We start from the raw sequence: 16,424 nt of genomic DNA, 5'->3' as shown, positions 1-16,424 counted from the left end.
CTGACACTCCGGCGGAAGTGACGGAAAGCGGGGGGGGGGACCTTCTATTTTATTTTATTTTATTTTATTTTATTTATTGAATATATACCGCCCTATACCCGAATGTCTCAGGGCGTTCACATAAAAAATCACAATATATAAAATCAAAATAAGAACAATAACCCAATAACACCCCCAATTATTATTTAACTGACGCGCATCCCTTTTAAATATGAACATGGTATTAGTTAGACAGCACTTCACAAGGTGTTTGCACGTAGCTAGGGGGTCGAGAAGGAAAGCGTGGCTGGAGGCCACCTTATGGGACTTCAGGTTCTGCTGAACTACAGCCCCCGTCATTCGTCGCCGTCGGCCTTGCCGGCTGGGGCTGATGGGAGTTGGAGTTCAAAAGGTCTGTCTCTGTCTCTTGGGAGGCAGAAGGATGTCGGTCTGGAAGTGGCCTGTATCACGGGCGGAAGCTGCTGGAGGGAGGGAGGGAGGGAGGGAGGGAGCCTCCTGAAATGGAGGCGAGGATGCGCCTCCTGACTTTCTGAGGGCTCAGTTGAGGGGCGTGATGAGCCATGCGGGGGCGGGTGGGAAAGGGGTTTTAAAGTGCCCCCACTCCCAAAGCGGAATGATTTGCAACCCTACCGCCCATCAACGCTGTTATGTTGTAGGAAAGAGCTCCGTCTGAAGCCCCTGGGGTGTGAGTGGCTACCAGTTAGCAGAGTCTAGACAGGGCAGGCAGCGCTGCGTTCCGTGGATCCATAGGGTTTCAGCCAAAGGGGCGGAACTATGGCCTTAAGGGGGCTGCTTAGTCATCGAGCTTAGATATATGTACAACCTTCTAAATATGCATAATTATTTTTCTGCTGTATATTTTCTGTGTCCCTCGTGTACTGTCCTCATCCAGCCAAACACTGGACCAGCATATATATTCGGGAAAAATCAAATCCACTTGTGCAGAAGTTAATTGTTATTCTGGCTGAATCCAGAGATTTGTCAGCACCTTCCATCCCTTAGCACTTGTGCTTTGAAACAACTGAGCATTTTCCTAGCTGAATGGGAAATAGGAAACCACCACCCTTTCCAAGTACATAGTCCATGACTCCAAAATAGCCATTTCCCACACTTGGGAAATGATGGCTTCCCTCATTATGCTAAGTTTGAACTGTGAAATACTACAAGACCACGCGAAAGCCTGATTTGTGCATTTACTGAGGGTAGCCCAAGCTGATGACTGTCCCTTTGTTCTATATCCAACATTTTTCAAAACCTAGAGATACAGGGTTGGGGGTCGTTAGCACACCCAATTGAGTTTATGGTCAAGCCACTAAAAAAGATAGACATCTTATCAATCCTGTCTCACTTAAAGACTATCCTATCCATTTTCCCTTCCATTTGATTGCAAATTGGGCTGTGTTCTATGTAGTACAATGGTTAACTAAAGCATTGCAGTACTGTATACCCATATTTTCAAGTTCCTTTTGCACGTGATATTCCTATTCTATAGGCCTCTAGCCAATCTGCAATGGAATTACCAGGTTAATATGCTAGGTATTTCTCAAACCAAAAGATCTTCTGTAATCCACACTTCCCAAATATTACAGGAATTATTAGCAGTAATCTAAATAGCATTCAGATGATTCCAGCTTTACATCCCATATTAATTCCTCAAACTATCCATGATCAGAAACAATTTTCTGTGCAGTAGTGAATAAAAACTAATGTGGCTTCTTCTAAGAAAAGCTAACCAGCAAAGACCTTGATGCTACTTCCCATGATCTACAGTCTTCACCACTATTTCGCTCAACACTTCTCTGGGGGAAATGGAGAAACACAACTTTGATAGCTAGGTCATTAAGAAGCATAGCTGAACAGCTATATAGAAGAGATTCAAGCCTCTGGCTTCGAAGACTCTCAAAAAGAAGGGCAAGGGGGGGGGGACACAATCTGCCACTCAACATGGAGAATATTTGTCCAAAACATCTGGAGACCACCATCACCCCTGGCCAGCATGGTCAATGGTCAGGGAGGGTAGGGCTATCAATGGTTACTAACTGCTATAATCTGCCTCAATGGTTGTAGGCAGAAAATGCTTCTAAATACCACTTGCTGAAAACCACAGGAGGGAAGAGTGCTCTTGCGCTCTGGGGTTCTGCTTGCTGGATTCCTACAGGCCTCTGGGTGGCCACTGAGAACAGGACGTTGGTTCAGGGGGGGCACTGGCCCGAACCACCAGACGCTTCTTATGTCCTTACGATGGGAGCTGCAGTCCACAACATATTGAAGGCACTGCATTCACTGGCTATCCCTGGAGTCAACAACAATTGGCAAAATAGGACATAAGCCCAATGCAGCTCCCTGTACATCTTTTGGTACGGTGTGCGTGAAACTTTCCATCTAGAACTCTACGGGGGGAAAGAAAGAACAACAGAGACCCTGGCAATGTTTAAATAGATTCTCTTTTATTTCTAGAAGTCCGCGAGTCAGGCGTCGTCCCAGCTCCGGAGACATTTCGGTGTTATGGCCACGGACCAGGAGTGTCGTCGGTCACCAGAAGGAAAAGCGGGACATCACACACACACACACACACACACAAGGCATACAGAGGTGGTGGTGGGGTGGATCAAGGGGAAGGAAGAAGCCAAGGCTTCTGGGTTCTTTCAAGGCAAGGCAAAGATGTCCACCTTTCCCTGCTATAGAAGCTGGCAGAGAGGGAGCAGGGCAGGGCAAGAAACAGAAAAAGAGACACCACAGGCACAACGTAACAACAAAAGAGCGCAGCCAGGCCTCTGATTTTAATAAGCATGATTGGAGACAAAGAGGGACTCGCTGGCAGCAGCTCCGCCTTTTCCAGATGGAACATATTTGCCCTGGCAGGCAAGGCTGTTGGCCTGTGTAAAACAAGAGGGGGGAGTGAGAAGAGATGTTGGAACTGCTTTCCTCTTTAAAAGGAAAAGCTACACTTCGCACATCTTCGTTATTAGGATCACAGCCACAACATAAATTAGGCCCCTTTTCCTGACACACAAAACTCCTGTCTCCTACCAGGAGGAAACACCAAGGAGTCCTGATTCCCAGTGTCACTTTACCCATAACTTTGACAATTGCAACCCCCTGCCACCTCGCCCATAGCCCTACCTTTTGCCACCAAAAGGTTGGGCGAACAGAACCTGGGAACCCTGACTCAATGCAATGTGTGACCAGTTAATTTGTTTATTTTTCAAAGACACACCTCAGACCCCTTCCCGTTCCCCACCGACGCCGCTTTTAGTTTTTCTGCTATTTACACCCAACCAGATTTGTTGCATTTGATCCTCTTACTAATAATACATGTCTTCCTAAAGCCCTTTTGAGTGCCTCTGTCAAAGGGCAGCTTTTGGGGAGATGATCGCTGCACATACCCAACCCCTGAGCACCTTCTTAAAGGAGTTGCTGCTGTCCAGTGGCTACCCAGCCCCTTGCCTTGACCTGCTAGATCCCACTCCCAAGGGCGACCGGGGCCCCGGCAATACATACCATAGCGCGCTTGATGTATTCTTCCTGAGCATTCTTGAGGTTCTCTTTCTTGCCACTCCAGGCCTTGAGGGCAGAGGCTTGCAGGGCACGGCCATAGGAGAAGGTCAGGGCCCATGGCTTGTGCAGGGGGCAGTTGTTGATGGCATTCAGGTTGATGGTGGCCTCTTCCTCACTCTGGCCACCAGACAGGAAAGTGATACCTGCGGCAAGACAATACAGTTAGCAGCTGGTAAGGAAGGAACGGTTTAATATCTGAGAAATGCAGAATTGAAGGGTGAGGAGGGAGAAGAAGAATTTGATTGCAGAAAACGTTAGGAATAGAGGGTATTATATCCACACACACCCCAGTCCTGCCTCCTGAATCACCACTTGTCCCTTCACACAAAAAATGGGTTTGTCTAGCACAACACCTTTTTCAAAGAAGCTGGTGGGGTGGGACAATGTCTCAACTACAGGAAGCTCTCCAAGCAAAAGCTAAAGGAGTTTCCTTGAACAAATACAATGGTACCTCCGGTTGTGGACAGGATCCATTCCGGAGCTCTGGTCGGATCCAGAGGTTTCCGCAACCGGAGGGACCGCTTCTGTGCATGTAGCAAAAACCCAGAAATATGCTTCCAGTTTTGCCGCTTACATATCCTGAATTTTAAGTAACCGGAGGTACGACCGTAACAAACTATGGTGGCAACTCTGTAGCCATTAGAATGATAACTCCACTATTGAAGAGATACCAGCAACCGTCCTGTAGGGATGGGCTCTATATATCACTGCAGTGTAAATTCTGAGGGCTGCCACACATTTTTTGTGGGGCAGGAAGGAACAGGTGCTTCTGGGTCCCGTTCGCTTACCAGTAACTGCTGGGGGCACAGTGCGGCGCAGGGCGGTGACGGTTGCCATGGCAATTTCCTCATTGGTGTATTTCTGGGTGCAAGCGTGACCAGCGGTCACCATGTTTGGCTTGAGCAGGGTCCCCTCCAGGTAGATGTGGTGGTCGCTCAGGGCTTTGTACACGGCAGCCAGAACCTAGGCATGGCAGAAGGAGCAGGAGGTCAGTGCTGGGAAGTTCTTCCGAGGTCCTTCTCCTTTCCTTCCACGGCAGAGGCAAAAAAAGGCAAAAGCCAGCCCACACCAGCTTGCGTCAATCAAGCGCCTCCCTCCACGTCCACCTCACCTTTTCAGTCACATACTGGCAGCGCTTGAGGTCATGGTCACCATCAGGGAGGATTTCGGGTTCCACAATGGGGACAATCCCGTTCTGGAGTTGAGAGACAGGGGAGATGGATAGTTAAGATCCCACAGAAAAAAACAGAGCTAAATCAAAACACAGTAAGAATTCCAAGTTGCAAGAAGGACATTTGATCACATGCCTAATCTAGTTAGATGCAACTTAGGCTCTAATTGAGGGCTCCACCTAGATGTTTCAGCAGCTACTGAGTATGTGGAACGTCTTCCTAGTTCAAGTACATCAGAGGTGGAAATTCCACCCAGGAGGGGAAGGCACATGTCTAACCTACCAAATTCCTTGCTGCCCTCTTGTAGCAGCAGATGGGTACTGCAGTTGCAGAAGACTGCCTCCACCCATTTGCAAAATAAGGGCACTGCATGTCCTTGGGAAATTTCCCAGAGCGGTATTTGGCGAAGAGGACGAAACTGCCATTTCGACACTACCATCTTGAGATGCAATCTGACTGCCAAGCTGCAAGACAGATTCAAAGAACTGCCCTACAGAGTCAGAATACTGCTCCGTTTGTTTGTTTGGGGAACCTCCATCCCACCCGCCATCTAACAACCTCAGGGTTGGCTACAAATCCCTTTTTAAAATATATAAACAGCGATACAGAGCAGATAAAACAATCCTAATGCCAACCATCCGGTCAGTCATAAAACGATCCATGAGCTGCACATAACCGGATGACTCAACCTTCTTCCAGCATCCAAAAAACGGAAAACAAGTGGGTCTTTCTAGAAACTGCTTCGTGCTTAAGTAGATGTTGATAAATGCCCCCTTTCCCCTCAATGCCTGCTGGCACTCACCGCCTGGCAGATGCTGGCATAGCGAGCCAGCACATTGGCGTTCTCTATGATGGCCAGGTGGGAAGGGGTGGTTGGAGTGATCTTCAAGACGCAGCGCCACTTGGCAAAGTCAGCGCCATCCTTCTTGTACTGGGCACAGCGTTCAGACAAGCCATCCAGACCTGCACAGGTAAAAGGGGGGTTAAGGGCGGATGCCGTCGAACCCAGCTGCTTCTCCTAGCTCCAGGCTAGACTGACTTCCCTTTGCAACTCACCCTACCAACACACAGAGAACTAGACTCACCCTGGGTAGTAGTCTCTCCGTTAGTCCCAGCAAGAGGCACAACACCTTTGTCAACCTGCAGGGAGGAAAGCGAGGCAGAGAAGTCTGTTAAGCCTTTGGCTTGCTTCGTGGCATGTTTCTTTCCACTGAGCTACACATCTCGTCCTATCAAGCCATTCATCCAGAAACAAACAACATAAATAGTGGCTCCTGCTCATCAACTTGCTGGCCCAACTCAATAGTCTGTAGGCCATATGCAAGTTGTTTAGACCAAGATTTTTGTTTCCTTAGTGAATAGGTAGCTGGGATTCAAAATATCTGGCCGTGATTTGGAGGGAAGGAGGCAATAGAGAAATCCAGATAACCCTGTGGTCTCCAATGCTTTCATCCCTTTAAGATTAGTTCCCATCTAAGCATATCCACATTTATGCAGTAGGACTGCAGTGTTTATGGTCTGTCTTCTTGAGGCAAGAGAGGTAGCAGTGCCCAAGGTGGCTTTCTCTGTGCCACCAGCCCCATATGTGGAACTCTCTGCCCCATGAGGCTAGGCAGTCTCCCTCTGTCTCCATTCCAGTGACTGAAAAATTCCTTTTTAAACAAGCTTTTCCCTATAGCTGCTTAGTGCATTGATCACAAGTGCCGTGATGAAGTTCTTTGTGTGTTTTTTTGGCTGCTGTTCTTAGTTTGGTAATTAGTGTTAACGGCCAGACCACTCTTTTCCTTTCGTATTTGTAAACTACTCTGAGCAAGGAAGGAGAAAGCACCACTATACATTTTCTAAATAAATAAACCATCAAGTCAGGCAGACTTTTTTATTTTAAAAAATGAATAATTTTCTATTGCTTACAACTGCCCCTCTCACACACAGGAGAGAATGCCTCTTCTAAAATGATGTCTCTTGTGACATGTGGAGAGGTTATCTAAATTTAAAGAAAATATGAATTTTCTTTAAGGTTTGCTCAGATGCTAGCTCAATCAGTTAGCAAGCCCTTCTGCAAACAGATTTTTAAAAAAGTGGGTGGTGCCTTCAAGTTGGAGCATTTTTTCCTGCGTTGTGGTGGTTTGTTGTTTTTTTTTGCAAGGTCATGCAGCCTTCAAGGTCGTGTGTCACCAGAATACTGGAACTGGCCTACCTCCCAGAGCACCAAGCATGGTGGGCTCAGGCATTTCAGACTTATCACTTGCCACCCACGTTGCTTACCTTGATGCCAACAACGCCACCCTTGTCCTTAATGACCTGGGTGAACTGGCGGCCATCATCGGCTTTCTGGTACATGGTCTCATGGAAGAGGATGACTCCACCAATGCAGGGGTTGACCCGGTCATCAGCGGTGAAGAGCAGCTGCCTGTAGAAGCGACGGTTTTCTTCGGTGTTCTCGGCGCCGATGGACTGCAGGCGCTTGGCAATGCTGCCTAGGAGGTGGAGGAGAGGATGAAGCAAACAGTTGTTACGTTAAAAGGAAGGCTGTGCAGCCCTTTTTTGATTCCACATTCCTGGCTCGTCCTCCCCACCCAGCAGCTCTCCGTCCCTTACCGGTGGATTCATCAGCAGCAAGGATGCCTTTGCCCTTGGCCACAATGCGGTGGGCAATGTCCGACAGCTCCTTCTTCTGCTCAGGTGTCAAGGCTGGGTATTGGTGAGGCATCTTGAATGGCTAAACTGGAGAAGGCAAAGACGTGTTAATATAAGCCTGGCAACGCAGTCTCTGGACGCCCTGTAGACTTGCCTTCCTCTTTTCTGCCTGCTCAGTCCTGTATCTGAAGGAGACACCCACAACAAGGACCTTCGTGTCTGTACAGAGACTGGCAAGGAGGGCGGGAGAGAATTCTGCTCCTCCCTGTTGCTATGGAAATCGGAGGATTCCCACTAAGGTCAAAGGGGATGCCCAGATTAAAGCCATATTTGAAAGAAGAAGGAAAGGCTCCAGCAGGTGATGGCTAGTAGATACCAAGGACGTTTCAAGGACAGAGGAAATAGCCGTTTACCCTGTTCCTCAAGAGAACCCCAGTTCTCTCCCCCCCCCCAGTTTTTCCAACTCCTCGCCATGCTCCGAGCTTTCCCCCTGATATTAGCTACCGCAATCAGCTGCAGCACCTTTGCAATGCGAGTTCCATTGCAGGGGGGGGGGGATTGGAAAGTGTAAGCGAAGGAGTTAGGAATATTTACGCTTACTTTAGGAGTTTTGTGGGGGGGGGATCCTGTTTTCTTTTCCCCTCTGCAACAGTTGTACATTAAGCTTCACCACGTGATTTCAAATGCTGCGTTTCTTCCCCCACCGGGACTTCCTCCTCCCTTCCCCCACGTTTTACCGTCTCCATCTTATCTATCTCCAAGTCCGATCCCCATATTACATAAACCGCGGCGGCGGCGGCAGGGAGAGAATATCCGCAAGTGCTCGTGCGACCATTCCTTATTTTTTTCTTTACTCCCCACCCCACCCCCCGAAATCCTAATCTGTAAAGAGGAAGGGTTCTCCTTGGAGGAATGCGTGCGTAAGAAAATGGGGGGGGGGGGAGTCAAACCTGCCTTCTTCCTTAGCAGCAGCAAACAGGAGCCGGGATGGGCGCGAGCAAAGTGAAGCGTTCGAATCGAATGCTCAAAAGAAGCTCCGCGTTCCAGGATCGAACGTCATGTAACAGGGCAAGGCGGAAAAGGGTGTGAAATTGACTCATTGAGGAGGGGGGAGGGAGGAGACTTAAAGGGCCCAAGCTCTCCCACCCCCTAATAGCGGCGAAGGTATTTATTTAAATATAAGGAAACGGAGATAAGCGTGGACGAACTCTGCTCCACTCGACTAAGTCCTACGCGTGGAAATAAGTGATTTCATTCCCGTGGCCGACCGTGCTGCAGAACCCCAGCATGTGCTTAGGAGCAAAATCACGTTTTCATATTTGCGATTAGATTAGAAACCTCCATAAGCTAGGCGCATTCACTGCATACCCTAAAAGGGCACATGCACTTTTTAACCTGCTCGTTTAAAGAGCACGAAGGGATAAAATGTTGTTGAGGACCGAGGGCGTTGCCCCATCTTCCTGGGAGATGGAAAGGGAAGCCAAATCGGGCTCCATAGGTCTTTCCCCCCTTTGCATCCTCTGCCAGACTCTAGTTTCAGCGGTGACCTTTCAAGGGGACACCTGATCCCCGCTCCTCCAGCTCCTCTGTCCTTTTCTGAAGGACACGCTGCTATTTCTGGATCCCCTCACCCCCATGAGTGTTGGGCTTTAGCTGCGGAAAAGAGAGCGGGGCCTGGGCATGGGACTGATTGTGCAAGAGAGAGAATCGGAGTGGGAGCGATAAGATGGAACCGGTGGCCCCGCAGAAAGGAATTTTCACAAGCGAAAGGGCAGCTTCTATAACGGGGAAAGGCTGCAAGCCTAAGCACATTTGCAAGAGAGTAGGACCCGTTTGAAAGGACAAATATTTGCTGCCCGTAGCCACAGGCCACTGCAAAACGTTGCCTTTAAATCCAGGATAAGGGATTACAGTACTAAAAGATCAGAAGCAACAACAGCTGATGGCGAAGATTCTGAACTCCCCATAAAAGCTCCAGGGTCAAAACTGGTGGCTTTATCAGTATAGGGGCAACAGAGATTTCTTTGACAAGACCAAACATCTGGGTTCTGGAGTTGTGATCCTGTCAGTGATTTATTGGCCAACAAGCTGTGCATAGGGGTAAAGATGTCATGGGTGGCTAACTGAGATTGGGGGCGGGGAGGAAGAATTGTAATGATGACTCAAAACCTGCCCACCGAAACAGTCCAGCTGTCCAATAGTTTTTTTAAAAAGCAAAACATATAAACCCAAAATTATCTGAACCACTTTGAATTCTGCCCAGAACTTAACCCAATTCAGGGCACCTTCCCAGAACCTGGTTTCACTCTTCTTAGTCCTGTAAACTCATAAATAGGGATGCATCAGAACAAGCGCAGAATGCCTTTTGCTCAAGACCACACTGGGATGAGCCTCAACCTTTCTGGTGTTAGGAGCCAAACATTCGTCCCATCTGGCATTCTCTGGCGCCAACACATTTGCAATTTAGAGAGCCAGATAAGGAGGTTCCCGTGGCATCTGTCTTGTAAGATTTTAGGCGCCAGGCAGATACATTCCAGTTTTCCCAAGCATTTGGATCTTGCCGTGGCTTGATTTTTGGCCTGTTCATGGTGTCCACATTTTGGGTTGGGCAGATGTTATTTTTCTGTTACTGATTGCTGGTGGATGTAAACTTTTAGTACCATATAACTTTGGGCTATTTTATGTCATCTTTGCATTTTAAACTTGCTATCAGTTGCTTTGAGACCTCTTTACTTGTAAAAAGGGGAGGAATAAATTTAATAAAATATGCTAATTGCAATTTAAAGTGCCACTGATCCATGTTTTAAGGGAAACAGTGCACTTCGGCTTGTTTGTATCAGTTGTAGGGCGGATTTCCCCGTGCAATTACTGCACTTGTAATGAACCAGGAGAGATTCAATAACCCAGAGAAAAAAGCTGGGCGCTTATGCACATCCAAGATGTGAGCTGGGGTGGAAAACTGGGCTGCTGTCGGTTTTTTTGCACTGAGCAAGGAACTGCCAGGGGAGCACCGTGGGTTATATAACACCCCAGCGGCTGGGAAGTGAGAGGCAGCTGCTGTTTGATTGATGAGAGGAGCGAAAAGGCCAGGCACCTGTGGGGTCAGTGTAACATGGGAATGCTGCAACCCCCCCCCCACCGCCCCTTTGCCTTGGCTCCCCAATCCGAAGTCCAGAACCTTCCTCTTAGCCCTGGTCAGAATCCAAACTGGGCTTCTCTTGGGGTGATTACGGTAATAGCTGAGTCACTGGTCTCTGTGCAGGAAAGCACGTAGCGGGCGGCAGGGGGTACGAGAGAGGCGCCCCTCCCCCTCCCCCCATTCGGACCTGACTGGCGACTATAAACAGGGTTGGCTGATTGGGCGCTTCCCTGCCAGGACTGAACGTACGCGCGGCTTGAACGGCAGAAAGGTCACCATCCGTTCAGATCCCTCTTCCTCGTGCGCCGATTTCTTTCTCCCCACCCGATCCCAACGCTTTTCCAGTAAGGTTGCCTCCTGACCTCTTCCCCCTCCCTGAGGAGAACGTCCCTGTCTCTTTTTAAAAAATATATCTCCATTACTCTTTTTTTACGTTTCCAAAACGCACAGTCATACCGAGCAGTTAATCAACAAAGTGATTTACACCGGAAGCTGCCCGGCCTTTTCAATTAAATAGCAGGTCAGGCACCCATTCAACAGGTGAAGCGTTTCCTGGATTTCTCCACCTCATGCACTGCCTTAAAGGGTTCAACAGAGAGAGGAGGGGGGGGGCCTACCCGCAGCAGTTAAGACTGTTTGCTCCACCTCTGCAGGGCCAGTAAGACCAACCCCTTCTCACCACAACTATCACAGCCACTCGCCCCCTATAAAGTTTCTGCAGAGTCTTAGATCAGCCAGCCTTTAAACGACAATGCAGTCGAACAGCTGCTCATCCACAACGCCAAAATGACCAAGCCCCGAAATGTTAACAAGGGGGGTATAGGAGGAGGTGTTTAGGCTTCAGGAAGAAGGTGGCGAAGGCTCCCTGTCTCTTTGAAACGATTGCTGAATGGCAATAGATGTTCATTGTTGGTTGTTTTAATGAACGGTATGGATGGCAAGCCGCTTTGAGAGGACTCAGTACAGAAGCCTTTTGAATAATAACACTGCCACCAGGCTTCCAGTGCAGAAGTGTAGGGGGTGAAGCATTCCCCCTCTTCGTCTTCATGCTAAGGAAAGTTTAGCCTACTAAAATTTCTGCTCCACCGACAACTGTTAAGGGCATTATAGCTCTGCCTTCCCCATCTCAAATATCAAAGAGCCTCGCTGCAGATTTATTGTGGCAGCTTTCGTGGACTTAAATCCATTTCCTCTGAAGGATGGTGCGGACTCTTGTCCACAAAAGCTTATGTTACAATAAATCTGTTAAGTCTTCAAAGTGCCATAGGACTATTAATTGATTTTTTTTCTGCAACACATTAACCCAGCTACCCACCTCTGGAAGTTCTTGCTCCCCAAAGAAGTGGCGGGGGGGGGGGGGGAGCAACAAAGGAAGGAGCTTGACTGCGTGTCCCCAGGCCCTTCACAACAAATAAGCAAAAGCAAGGCAGATCCTTCCAAGAAACGACTGCAGCCCTTTTTTAAAAAATGCCAGATCACTAGTCGGCAAACTGCAAGTCGGCAAACTGCAACCCATTTAGTGCCCACAATGATCTACCATACACACCCTGTCCAGACCACCTTATGTGGAAGAGGGTTTTTACAAGTAATGTTCAGAATAGCTGCAGTGTGGACAAGGGTATCCTTTTCATGCAGGATAGAAAGCAGCAGGCGGGGCTTTTAAAATCAAAGTATACATTCCATTCAATGTAGGCTTTTACATCTGAGTTGCAGATGCAGGGATTGCACGACCTGATTGAAAGCATCATTTGGAAGAAAGCTGCCTTAGATAAGACAAGAGATGGAAGCAGGTTAAGGAGGAGCAAAGAATGAGCCAAGGAGCAATGGAGGTCCAGGCAAAGTGAGGCCACAGGCTTGCTTACAAGACAAATACTGGAAGGTACAACACACACACACCCAAACCCTGGAGCGGTGGATTGGGCAAGCACCAGGGACAGAAGGATTGAGACAGACACACACACATACTTTCTGTTCCTGTGTCCCAGATACCATGGGATTATGTGAGCGTTACTTCCTCAAACAACCAGCAACTGTGCAAGACTTTTGCAAGTCATTGCAGCATTCAAAGGAAACAGCCCTGGTAGATAATATAGCTGGAGTCCCTTTGGTCTTACATGGAGTAACTACTGGATGTATGAAAACAAGATTCAAGGTTTAGGGAGGCCCCATCAATTACGTAATAAATAAATGATAAAGGGGGTGATGGGAAGAGAACAGAGACAGGATTTAAAAGGGGGGGGGGAGGAATCAGACACAGACAGGCTCAGTGTTGTTGCTTTTTTTTTTCCTTTTAAAGGAGAAATATACTGTTCGTAAACTCAGAACAGGCAGAGGGTTTTGTCTGTTTTAAACAAAAGGATATGCCCTTGAGACAGCATCCACCAATCGCATGCCTTGTCATTCACAGAGATGGAATAATAGCATTGCATAGTTGGAAGGGACCCCGAGGATCATCTAGTCCAACCCTCTGCAATGCAGGAATATGCACATGTCCCATTTGGGGATCGAACATGCAACCTTGGCGTTATCAGCACCACACTGCAACTAGCTGAGCTATAGATGTCGTTTCCTGCTAAGGCTGCTCACTGCACCCATACTGAGCCCCACATCCTTTCTCCCTTGAAATCTTCCCACAATCTCATGCAGGCAGCATCTTGGGCCCTTTCCTAGCAGCGCGACCATCCACATTTGCCTCTTCTCGACAGCCCCTTCTCCCAACTCCCGCCCACCCCTCCACAGCCCCCTCCTTTCCCTCCCATCTCCCAGATACCGTGGGTATAGCGGGGGTTCTGGCAGGACACGGCGGCTCCGTTGGGTGCTGGGTGACTGGCAGAGGCAAAACCGGGGGCCGGGCTGTATAAGAAGGGAGCCGGAGCGGGAGGGAGGGGCCACGCTAACCTTCTCCCCGACCCCTGGCCTTTTGCAGGGCAGCCTAAATATAGGCCTTGGGGTCTGGGAATGTGAAACACGAGGCCTCTGACATTCCCTGCAGAGCAAGGAACAGCAAAGGTGTCACGGGGCCCGGGGCTGAGAGACCTGTGCGATACCCCCTCCCCCAGTGTGGCTCAGTCCCAACCAAGCAACCATCCCCACACATGCATGCTATCCTTCTCGCTGCCGGAAAGCCAAGTTTTGACCCACTTCCCTGCAGCCCTGCATTGGCGGTGGTGCAGACTGCAAGCAACCCCCAGGGTTTAGAATATATTTTGGCCATCCGCCTCAAGCTGTGAGCTGTATCCAGCCCCCTCCTCCCTTTCCCAAGGAGAAGGCTAAAGGAGGCAACTTCCACCTTCCATCTTGGGTGATTCCCCCCCCCCCCAATTTTCTCTTGCTACTGGCTTGCATTTTAAAGCTTCTGTTGGGTTTCCCATTTCTGCCCCTACCCCAGGACCTTAAGTCTCCCAGCGCCATCTGCTGCCCCCCTGCAGGAACAACAACTCAATACCAAAAGGGGTTTTTCTTTTTTGAAAAAAACGAGAGGTACAGTGGTACCTCGGGTTACATACGCTTCAGGTTACAGACTCCACTAACCCAGAAATAGTGCTTTAGGTTAAGAACTTTGCTTCAGGATAAGAACAGAAATCGGGCTCTGGCGGCGCGGCGGCAGCAGCAGGAGGCCCCATTAGCTAAAGTGGTGCTTCAGGTTAAGAACAGTTTCAGGTTAAGTATGGACCTCCGGAATGAATTAAGTACTTAAACCGAGGTACCACTGTATATGCAACTCGCTGTTTAGATTACAGAAAGATGGCACGATCCATTTCAGAGCAGGACCTGAGGAGATGGCAGACTCTCGTTTACTGGAAATATTTTAAGAGCGGGGCTGGCAGACCTCAGTCGGGGGTGCATCCTGCATTAACACACCCTGCATTGAGTTGTGTAGGGTGCTATTGTTGACCTCTAGGGTCCCTTTCCACAGTATGATTCTAGGATTATGAAATCTTTTTAAAAGCAATGGGTGTGGTGGACCAACTCAGCTAAAGGAAGTGGATTCCTGATATTTAGGGCCTGGGGAGGAAACAGGCCTTAAGATTATTTAAGGGACATGTCAGGCTCTTCAAGTCTACAGTTAGAGCTACACAACCAATTAGAACTGGGAATTATCACACAAACCCCACCTCAAATTATTACTGGAAGAGGAGGCAGTGGCTACACCAGCTGTAAAGCAGCTGGCTGGCAGACCAAGAGCCCCTCTGTTTTTCTAGCAGATGTCTCTCTGCTATGAAGTGGACAGAAGTTACATCTTCCCAAATTCATCAGATGATGAAGGGGGCAGGGGAAGGCTGTCTCATTTTACATTATATAAGCAGTGCCTCAGGGTGAGGTGCAGAGCAAGTGTCAACACAACTAGATGCTTCCTCATGGGCGGGTGAATTTGGCCGCTACAGGGCTTTTGGAACTTCAGCCAAGTCCTGCGAGGAAGAGTTGACATTGCCCTGGCCTGTTTAGCAGAGAGAACACCCAGGCCAGACCCAGGGAGACACAATAGGTGCCTAGGGCAGGGCTCAAACCAGTGGATACAAGTAGCAGATTGCAGCTAAAATATCAGGGGAAGTTTTCTTAATGGTAGGAGCTGTTCAATAGTGGAATGGACTGGGGAGTTGCAGATCGCATCCTGAGCAAGATCCTGCTCTTGAACTAAAGGACCAACAGTGATTATGATACTATGATTCTAACATTTCCCTGCCACCTAGAAAGAATAATTTCTACCGAGAGATAAACATGGGTTAAGATGTCCACAGATCACAGAGGGATTTTGAGGAAAGTAATGACAAAAGCACGACTAAAAATTAGCAAGATGACTTTTCACCTTATATCAAGGGGTTGTGTATGTACAGATGTAATTTGTCTTTGGTGTGCCACACAAATCGTGCCTCTAAACCGGTCTTTCCCTGTGTTGGTGCCACCTAGATGGTTTGGACTACAGCTCCATCAAGCTCCCTGGGACTGACGGGAGTTCTTATCTTGTGAGGTAGGTTAGGCAGAGAGGCAGTGACTGGGCCAAGCTCACCCAGCGAGCTTCCTGAGCCAAATGGGCATTTGAACCCTGGCCTCCTAAATCCTAGCCTGACACTGTAACCACTTCACCACACTGGCTCTCTCCAAGTACTCCCTAGGACAGACGCTGCTTAGCTTCCAAGATCAGACACTATTTCCGAGCACAATTCAAAGTGTTGGTGCTGACCTTTAAAGCCCTAAACAGCCTCGGTCCAGTATACCTGAAGGAGCGTCTCCACCCCCATCATTCTGCCCGGATGCTGAGGTCCAGCGCTGAGGGCCTTCCCCTTCTGGCGGTTCCCTCACTGCAAGAAGCCAAGTTACAGGGAACCAGGCAGAGGGCCTTCTCAGTAGTGGCGCCCTCCCTGTGGAACGCCCTCCCACCAGATGTCAAAGAGAAGAACTACCAGACTTTTAGAAGACATCTGAAGGCAGCCCTGTTTAGGGAAGCTTTTAATGTTTGATGTATTACAGTATTTTAATATTATTTTGGAAGCCGCCCAGAGTGGCTGGGGAAGCCCAGCCAGATGGGCAGGGTATAAATAATAAATTACTATTATTATTATTATTTGGTGTTTTAAGGCGTCTGGAAGACACCAGGTTGGGGAAGCCTGCTCTAAATTCTATAACATACTGAATTTTGAAATTCTGAATATGCCAATGATGTTGTTAAGAGAAGGGAGAAGCTGGGACTGTATCAAGAAGAGGTACAAGCAGGGCAACCGGCTCCAGTAAATAGGTATATAAACTTGGGGGGGGGGGATACTGTACCTATTAAGCAGGAACCATTGGCAGGCATGGAGAGAGACTTAATAGTGATCCTCATGCAACCAAGATGCTCTATGCAGCATTTGTGGCCTGCTTCTGCTGCTGCCTCCTCCTGCCTACAGCAATAGGCTGTGCTCCACTTCACCATGGCAACA

The 16,424-nt window shown here is 48.6% G+C and overlaps 1 protein-coding gene across 3 annotated transcripts; it reads right to left on the bottom strand.

Moving 5' to 3' along the window:
• Positions 1 to 2,426: 2,426 nt before the first annotated feature.
• Positions 2,427 to 16,297, bottom strand: ALDOA (aldolase, fructose-bisphosphate A). Of its 3 annotated transcripts, none has more exons than XM_081837085.1 (9): positions 16,273 to 16,297; positions 7,329 to 7,454; positions 6,996 to 7,207; positions 5,816 to 5,870; positions 5,533 to 5,693; positions 4,670 to 4,753; positions 4,347 to 4,521; positions 3,502 to 3,701; positions 2,427 to 2,876 (listed from the first exon to the last, which is right to left on the bottom strand). In XM_081837085.1, the coding sequence occupies exons 2-9, from the start codon at positions 7,438 to 7,440 to the stop codon at positions 2,781 to 2,783; spliced, it is 1,095 nt and encodes a 364-aa protein (XP_081693211.1). In that variant the 5' UTR covers positions 7,441 to 7,454; positions 16,273 to 16,297; the 3' UTR covers positions 2,427 to 2,780. The 3 variants fall into 3 exon arrangements, with proteins under 3 accessions (XP_081693211.1, XP_081693209.1, XP_081693210.1); XM_081837083.1 differs by lacking the exon at positions 16,273 to 16,297 and adding an exon at positions 13,277 to 13,432; XM_081837084.1 differs by lacking the exon at positions 16,273 to 16,297 and adding an exon at positions 8,322 to 8,458.
• Between the last annotated feature and the right edge of the window lie 127 nt (positions 16,298 to 16,424).

Source organism: Podarcis erhardii (assembly GCF_964252035.2).
Source record: "Podarcis erhardii genome assembly, chromosome: 13".
Lineage (NCBI taxonomy): Eukaryota > Metazoa > Chordata > Lepidosauria > Squamata > Lacertidae > Podarcis > Podarcis erhardii.
This window is presented reverse-complemented; position numbering and strand designations above follow the sequence as displayed.